This window comes from Penaeus chinensis, chromosome 3, assembly GCF_019202785.1.
Source record: "Penaeus chinensis breed Huanghai No. 1 chromosome 3, ASM1920278v2, whole genome shotgun sequence".
Lineage (NCBI taxonomy): Eukaryota > Metazoa > Arthropoda > Malacostraca > Decapoda > Penaeidae > Penaeus > Penaeus chinensis.
In genome coordinates this window covers 8,039,592-8,048,571 of record NC_061821.1, presented here as the reverse complement: position 1 = coordinate 8,048,571, position 8,980 = coordinate 8,039,592, and the positions used below count along the sequence as shown (strand labels likewise).

The 8,980-nt window shown below is 33.4% G+C and overlaps 1 protein-coding gene across 1 annotated transcript in view; it reads left to right on the top strand.

Moving 5' to 3' along the window:
* The first annotated feature begins 1,797 nt into the window (after positions 1 to 1,797).
* Positions 1,798 to 8,980, top strand: part of LOC125045539 (degenerin deg-1-like) — an 8,329-nt gene continuing 1,146 nt past the window's right edge. Inside the window, exons 1-6 of the mRNA XM_047642861.1 lie at positions 1,798 to 2,156; positions 5,773 to 5,895; positions 6,537 to 6,663; positions 6,960 to 7,095; positions 8,180 to 8,337; positions 8,951 to 8,980. The exon at positions 8,951 to 8,980 is cut by the window's right edge and continues 142 nt beyond it. Coding sequence (XP_047498817.1) covers positions 5,777 to 5,895; positions 6,537 to 6,663; positions 6,960 to 7,095; positions 8,180 to 8,337; positions 8,951 to 8,980 — 570 coding nt within the window. The 5' untranslated portion in view covers positions 1,798 to 2,156; positions 5,773 to 5,776. The remainder of the gene's footprint in view (positions 2,157 to 5,772; positions 5,896 to 6,536; positions 6,664 to 6,959; positions 7,096 to 8,179; positions 8,338 to 8,950) is intronic.

The window sequence follows — 8,980 nt, the reverse complement described above, 5'->3', positions numbered from 1 at the left end:
GAGATAAGGGAAAGTAAAGTACCATTTCAGTCAAAATCCGGCAAAGAAAAATACACTTTTAGTCAGGAGAATGCCCTTTATTCAACTGAACCCTCTGCTCTTTAGGAAGTGTGAACACGGAATAGCCATTAGAAATATCCATTATCTATTTATACGTCACTATTTATCACAAATCATATTTTTCTTTCTATTTCAGATTATTATTTTATATTTATTTGTTTCGTTATTATTTCCTACTCCATTCCTTTTATCATGGTCACAATTCTTTATTCAATTTATTTCACTATGTAACTGATTGGTGTTACGATCGTAATATAATTTATTTCAGTATCAATCTTCTTGTTCTTGCACTTTTTTCTCTTTTTTCTCATCACCATCATTATCATCACCACCACCTCCTTAAAATTCTGCGAGATACTGAGATAATAATCTTTCCTTTGGCGTAACCCCTGAAATATACATACGGTCGGAGAAAAGCATCTATTTAAATGTAAAAGAAATCTATATTTCTGAAGATGTAGTAAGTATTCAAAAAGATATTCCTATGCATAAGGTATACGATTGAGGTTTTCCGTATGTCGACTAGAGGAAAGGCTTAAACATTTATAAAACGCAGGCTTTTAAACTTTTTTTCTTGTTTAAACTTATGATCTTGGAGCAACTTAATGTTCTTAATGTGTATACATGCACGTTACATGTTACATACATACATACATACATACATACATACATACATACACACACGCACAGACACAGACACAAACACATATGTGTATTGTATGTGCGCTCGCGCGCGCGTGTGTCTGTATATTTACAGGTAAATAAATAAATAAATAAATAAATATATATATATATATACCTGCATATATATATATATATATATATATATATATATATATATATATACAGGTGTGTGTGTGTATGTATATTTAAAGGTGTTATTTTTGTACTCCATACAGCCACTGTATTTCGCAAATTTCAATGTTATAAAACGAATAATTTTTTTGTATCTTTATTGACAGATTATTTGACAAGATATGAAAGCATGAAGGACAATCAGTTTAAGAGAAACGTGAAGGCAATGGAAGAAAAAGAAAAGAAAACAGACGAAATACAAATACAAGAGGAGGCAGAGAGGAAGGACAACCTAACCTTTTCTAATTGAGTTATCGTCATCCTGCAACAAGTTTCGATGATCCTGCAAAAGTAAGAATTACTTTATTGGAATTCAATCAACTGAGGTGAAGGCTTTGTTTTATAATGAGGCCATTTTATCTAATAGGTTCGTCACCCAAATTAACGATTATTTTACTTATATTTTAAGTAAATCAGTATACATTTTAAATTAATTTCCTCTCAAAACTTCTTGCAAAGTGAAGTTATATCTCGTTAACTACACGAAATTGCTTGGTGTCAAATGATACGAACGAGAAAGCTAAAACATATTACACGGTTATCCACTAGAAGACTTTATGAAAAAGAAAGGTAATTAGTTAGTACTGTTCGGGAAAAAAGACACATTTTATAAAAGAATACATGGCAACCATTACTTTTATGATGATATGTGGCAATACTCCTCTTACGTTTGATTAAAGTCCGAAGAACAGAGTAACACGATCCATTCTAGACAGATATGCGTTCGTAGTGAACCAGCGTGTAGGTTTGATGTTTAAGTGAATCGTGATTTTTTTGCGTGAAAAGGTGGTTGGTAATTAGAAACGGGCGATAAAAAGTCAACAGAATATGGTTCTCAGAATAAGTATCTATTATTGAACGAGTTTTACAGATTGGAAATTATGTATTACTGCAACACATTTTAGCCTGACAAGATAAATTGAATCCTATATTCAGTGTTTACTAGACCTATCTCGCTTACCGTGACAACATTTAAAAGAAAATGAAGGAAAATGAATGTAGTGTTCTTGCGTGTCTGTACCTCGCCCTGCTCTTATGCACATTAACAAGATAGGCAAACAGACACACGCTAGGGCTTTCAGGTTACAACACAAATTTAAGCCCACTTCCCGACCGTGTCATCTGATCACGTGACACGCTCAGTCATTCTTCTGCTAACCTATTACCGGTGTGGACGTGAGTGTGGCTGTTTCATGTGGAATATCTTCGGTGTACAAGTTTCCAACACAGCATTTCTGACGGTAATTATTGCATCTATTATTGGCCATCTCATTAATTCACTAAAGAACCCTCCTCTCCGTGAATCTATATTTCCACCTCTTATAGCTGCATATTCATCTACGTATATAAAAGAATATCAGTAGTCATATTGCAGTGCGGAAATATTATCAAGATTAAATAAATCCACGCACAAAAAAAATGGTTGGTCTCAGTGCTATAACTATCCAAGTAAAAAAAATATATATATGTGTATGTATGTGTATATGTATGTATATGAATATATCTGTACATGCATATATATCCGCAAACCGCAACGTTTGTTTACAGTAAAAATAAAACGTTTCAAAATCTCAAGAACACCTTCATTTCAACTCGCATCTTTGCATGCTGAAAACAACTGATCACGATCATATGCTGCAGACATCCAGCACACGTATTTGATACGGTAACATTTGCAAAACCAAAAAAGCAGACATTCTATTATATAATCAAATTTAAAAAGCAGTTAAGGAAGAAGAAGAAGAAAAACAAACGGCAACTAATGAGTAAGTTCGCTTCCCAACAGCAAACGTACATTCTGAAAAACAAAGACAGAACCATGAGTGATGGCAGACTGAGGAAACCGTTGCAAAATCCGTGGCTCCTAAACTTCCTGTAAGTCTGAATCGATAGTGGCTCGTTAGTGTGTGTGGAATTGATGTAACCGGGCATGGACTTTTCTTGTTTGTGGAAAGATGAATAGATTTATTGTTACTTATTTATTTTCATATATTCATATTATTTTTTTTCTTCTAATAGTTTTTGTTGTTGTTATCATTGTTGTTATCATCATCATCATCATCATCATCATCACTGTTATTGATATTATCTGTTACTTTTATACTTTGATCTTTGTAATTATTGCTGTTATTATTATTGTTGTTTTGGTTATTGATGTCATCATCATCATCATTATCATTGTCATAATCGTCATCATCATTAATACTATTCTTATTATTATGATCATTCTTCTTAACAGTTTTATCATTATTGTCATTGTTGTTGTTTTTACTATTATTGTTATTGCTGTTATCATCATCACATTCATTATTATTGTTATTATTAATTGTATTGTCATTATTATTATTTTTTCATCACTATTGTTATTATCATAATTAATGCCATTTTCATAAACTATCATTATTTCTGTTATTATGGTTATTGTTATTATTATTATTTTTAATATTATTATTATTACTGTTATTATTACTGTTTCGGAGTAAAGTCATCAACATTAACTGAAATGTCTCATCCTTACTTGTAATACAGGCTCCCCTTACATCCATACGTTAAACATATAACTTTAATATAAAAAAGAATATTTTAATCTCATAGTTCATTGTCATAATAACAAATAAAGTTTTAAAAAAGGAAATATAATAGAGTGTCTACAGTTAATTATTTACGATGAGTCACTGGCATGACTTGACACACAAGCATGAACTTTTTCCTGGTTATATTGTTGCAGAGAACATTATGGTACATGCAGTCAAATCGCTTTTGAAGCAGTCAGTGACATAAAACAGACACAGATAAACTTATACACGAGTACGCGCACATGACTGTACGTAGATATACCAATACCAATATACTCTAATAATACACTGAAACAAACAGGTACACCAAGACAAACTCAAACAAACAAAGAAACAAACAAACAAAGATACACTAACATGTACCTATTTTCCCTGCACTTTTCATTCTAAAATTCTTAGTATAAGAATTGAAACAAACAAATATGAGACGCGAAGGGGAGTAAATGGGTGTACTGTAAGTGGAAATGGCTACAGAGATACGAGTGTTTAGAGCTTGCAGCTGCAGTCTTCTCTACTGAAGAGAGGGCATTTGCAATATGTGTTTGTATAGCTTAAGCATCTCGGCTAAAATAGTGCCGCCGTGACCACACGCAATCTCGTCATTTGAGACGCATGTGCATAGTACACACACACACACATACACACACACACACACACATATATATATATATATATATATATATATATATATATATATATATATATATATATATATATATGTATATATGTATATACATTTTATATATTTATATATATATATATATATATATGCATATAATGTGTTTGTTTGTGTGTGTGTGTAATAATATAATTTATATATATATATATATATATATATATATATGCATATATATATGTGCGTATGTATGTATGCATGCACACACATGCATATATATGTATGTGTATATATATATATTTATATATATATAAATATATATATGCATATAATGTGTTTGTTTGTGTGTGTGTGTGATAATATAATTTATATATATATATATATATATATATATATATATATATATATATATATATATATATATGCATATATATATGTGCGTATGTATGTATGCATGCACACACATGCATATATATGTATGTGTATATATATATATATATATATGTGTGTGTGTGTGTGTGTGTGTGTGTGTGTGTGTGTATGTAAACATGTATATGTGTATGTATATTATATATATGCGTGTGTATGCGTGTGTCACACACACACATATATGTACATATCCATACATACAGTCTATGTACACATAGATATATATGCAAATGTATACACACACACACGGATATATATATATATATATATATATATATATATATATATATATATATATATGTGTGTGTGTGTGTGTGTGTGTGTGTGTGTGTGTGTGTGTGTGTGTGTGTGTGTATGTATGTATGTATATATATATGTATGTATGTAAATACGTGTATGCATATTTATATACACACATTGCTTTATTACCTTTCCTTCTTGTCCCGTTCAGTGTCTCGAGGAAACGCCCTGTTCAGTGACATAATGGAGGCAGGTCACGAAGGTTATCGAGCGTGATATATTGTCCTGATTAAACATGCCAAAGAGGAGCCTTGGACACGAACTGTTGGAGAAAGGTACAGATAGCAGTGATGATAGAAAAAAAAATATATAGTAGTAGTTACTATAATAATGAAAATAATAATGGCGGTGGTGATGAAAATATAAGTATCAGTTCACGACAAAAAAGAATGAGCTATGATGGAACACGTGATGGAACACGTTTGTTTTTACTTCCTAGAAATAGTCAGGATAAAAAGTCGATAGTGACTCATAATGACATACCTCATTAATAGGCTGTAATTATGCCACAAGGGAAATAACTCTTCGTGCAGAACAATACTGGAAATAAAGATTTTGAGATTGCGAGAAACTATCATTACCATATCGTTATCGCTAAGGCCAACCCACGAGACATTTGCGCTGGATAGATTACTGCTGATACTAGTGGTAATAATAATGGTAATACTAATGATGATGATAATAACAATAACACTATTAATATCAATAATGATAATGATTATAATAATAAACATGATAATAATAACAATAATAATATTGATAATTATAGCAAAAAATGCTAAGGCTTATAATATTGATAATAATCATAATAATAACAATAATAATGATAAAAGTAATATGGATAGACGTACCACGATTGTCACTGATAAACAATGACTATACCACAAGCAACAAAAAAAATCTCTATTATTTTTAAACCTTTTTTACTTCTATCAGCACCATGGATCTCGCAGACCCGATTCAGGAGGAAGAGAAGGAGGCACAGCAAGAATCGGTGACGGCCATTGCAGGAGAATTCTTCGGCACCACGACTATTCATGGCGTTGGTCGAGTATTCAAGTAAGTCTCTATTATTAATGTTCGGCGAGTGTTGGCGTTTCCAATGGCGAAGGAACTTTGGCTTCGTTTTCTTTTTGCACTTGCGTTTAAGGGGAGACGAGCATAAATCTTCGTGACTCAGTTACCTAATATCTAATAGCGACGTACGCACAGAGGGGGATGGAGTGCTTGTGGCCTTCTTCTTCTTCGTGTTCAAAAGTACCATTTTAGTCAGGTTTATAGCGAGAAAGTAAAGTACTATTTTATTTAGAATAAGGGAAAGAAAAAATACTCTTTCATTCGGGATAATAGAAAGTAAAGTACCATTTTGGTCAAAATTAGGGAAAGAAAAATACTTTTAGTCAATGAATGCCCTTTAATCATTTGAACGCCCTACTCTTTATAAAGTGTGAGCAGGCCATTACCTGTAAAAAAAAATATATCTACTTATGCGCTACTATTGAGCATAACCCATATTTTCCTCCCATTATTTTTCTTTTAATTTTATATCATTGTCATTAATGTTCTATTATATTTATGAATTTAATATTTATTCTATATTTCACGCCCTTTTTAAGTTTTGTTTTACTATGTGATATTTTATTATTTATCCTCTTGTTTTTCACCACCCCATCCATTGTTATTTCCTACCTACACCACAGGAAGAGCAACGTGTTCCGGCGAGTGGTGTGGTTCCTGGTGTTTCTGGTCTTCGTGGTGTGGTCCGTCTACCAAATCGGTCTCGTCATTACCGACTACAACCGCTTCTCCAAAGGCATCAACCGAAAGGTAGTACAAATACGCCTGATTTCGTGATGAATAGCAGTGTATAGAGTCGTTGATTTCGTGTCACGTTATTTGTGAAAATCTTCTTTTTTTTTCTCTCTCTCTCTCTTTTTTTCTCTCTCTCTCTCTCTCTCTCTCTCTCTTTGTCTTATTCGTTTCTCTGAATTCCCCAATTTTCTTTTGCTTCTTCACTTAATTTATTAGGCTTATTCAGAACAAGCATTATACCTGTTTCCGTTCTTAATTTCATAAACTACCAAGATACATTCTAACTATTTCCAATTTATCTTATATTTAAGGTCGTTGTTGAAACGAATGTAATGTTTCCTGCGGTGACAGTGTGTAACCTAAGTCCGCTCCCCCGCTCTCCTGCACTGGCTGACCATCCCCTGTGGGCTCCGTTCATGGATATTGTCGACTGCTATTCTGGGAAAGGTAGGTTTGATGGGAACATTTCTCTGTCATTAATTTCTGTAAGATGGAGATAATATATATATATATATATATATATATATATATATATATATGTGTGTGTGTGTGTGTGTGTGTGTGTGTGTGTGTGTGTGTGTGTGTGTGTGTGTGTGTGTTTGTTGTTGTTTTTTTTACCTCAAGTTTATTGTAGACTTATTCAGGTGAATGGTATGGTCAAGAGCAGTAACTCTCTGTCCTTAACCTTTTTTAAGTGTTGAGATATTAATCTTTATGATATCTCAAGTTCACTCGAGATATCGTTAATAGAAGTGTTTAACCTTTCTGAAATTGCGATAATAATCCTCATTTTGTTAGAACTCGTAAGATAAATACAAGGTAATTGTGGATTAATTCTAAAAGAAACTTATAAAAATGTACGACAGACTAAAAGAAGCTTTCCGTACGTCTACAAGATGAAGAAAGCAGGTTTTCCAGATTCTATTCTGATGGCAACTTTGCTTGTTGTATGGGCCAATTTCTCTTTATATATACACTTCTATATATCTACATATATAAATAAATATATATGAATATATATAAAAATATGTATATGAATATATATATATGTGTGTTTGTGTGTGTGTGTATATATATAAATATATATATATATATATATATATATATATTATACTAGTACTCTATATATTCATTGTATAGCGTAAATTCCAGTGCTATGAGAATATAAATTTCATGCGTTGCGCGGCAAAATTTAGTGTACAAAACGGTACGCGAGGCGTTGGCGAACAAGGCGAGGGTTGGAAGCATATATTCGCTTTGCCTCACGGCTGCAGCACGAATTGCCACACGTTTTATTTTACCTTTACATCTCTTCTAATGATTAATGCGTGTGTAATATAGAAATCGTCTACTTCATTATTATAATCTCAATCAGGAAAGTAATTTATTTCTCTCTCGACAAGTTTCCTTGATGACCGTCGTGCAAAGACTTTGTTTACGATGATCAGCTGATAGGTGTATTGCGCACCAATGCCCCTATCAGCACCGTGCAGAAAAGCTCAGTGAACGCAGGGATTGTCTTCATTTACAGACTCTTTGTCAAGATGTGAAAGAATGGAGAACGAACGACTTAAAAGGGACGTAAAGACAACGGAAGAAAATAAAATAAACCTAATACAAAACCAGGAGAAGACAGAAGCCTCATCTAAATTGAGTCCACGTGCAAGAATTTTAGATAATCGTGTACAGGTGAGAAGAACTGGTTATTGTTATTTCACCTATTGAAGGGGAAAGCTATGTTTTGTACTGTGGTCATTTATTTCTTAGTTAATTGGTCTGTCACCCAATTTAAGCAAATAGTTACGAATGGATTATGACGATACTTTATGGGTGTGTCGCCTTTCGGACAGTGAGCAATTTATGAGATTTTAGTGAAAATCCAACTTTGGGATTTCTATATATGTTAGAGTTGGAAATTTTGAAGCGTAATTTCTGCCCTTGACTATCTGTCAAGGGCATTCCTTCCCCCCTTCTCTCTCTCTCTCTCTCTCTCTCTCTCTCTCTCTCTCTCTCTCTCTCTCTCTCTCTCTCTCTCTCTCTCTCTCTCTCTCCCTCCCTCCCTCCCTTTTCTTCCCTCTTCCCCCCTCTGTCTGTTCTCTCTCTCTCTCTTCTCCTTTCTTTTATTTTATTTTATTTTATTTTCTCCTTTCCTCTCCACTCTCCTCTCCCTCTCCCTCTCCCTCTCCCTCTCCTTCTCCCTCTCCCACCCCCTCCCTCTCCCTCCCTCTCCCTCTCTCTCACTCACTCTTCCCCAGTCTTTCCCTGGTTGTCTCTCAACTAACAATACACATCTTTCTCCAAGACCACAACCAGGCCTCCCCGGTCCCCACGA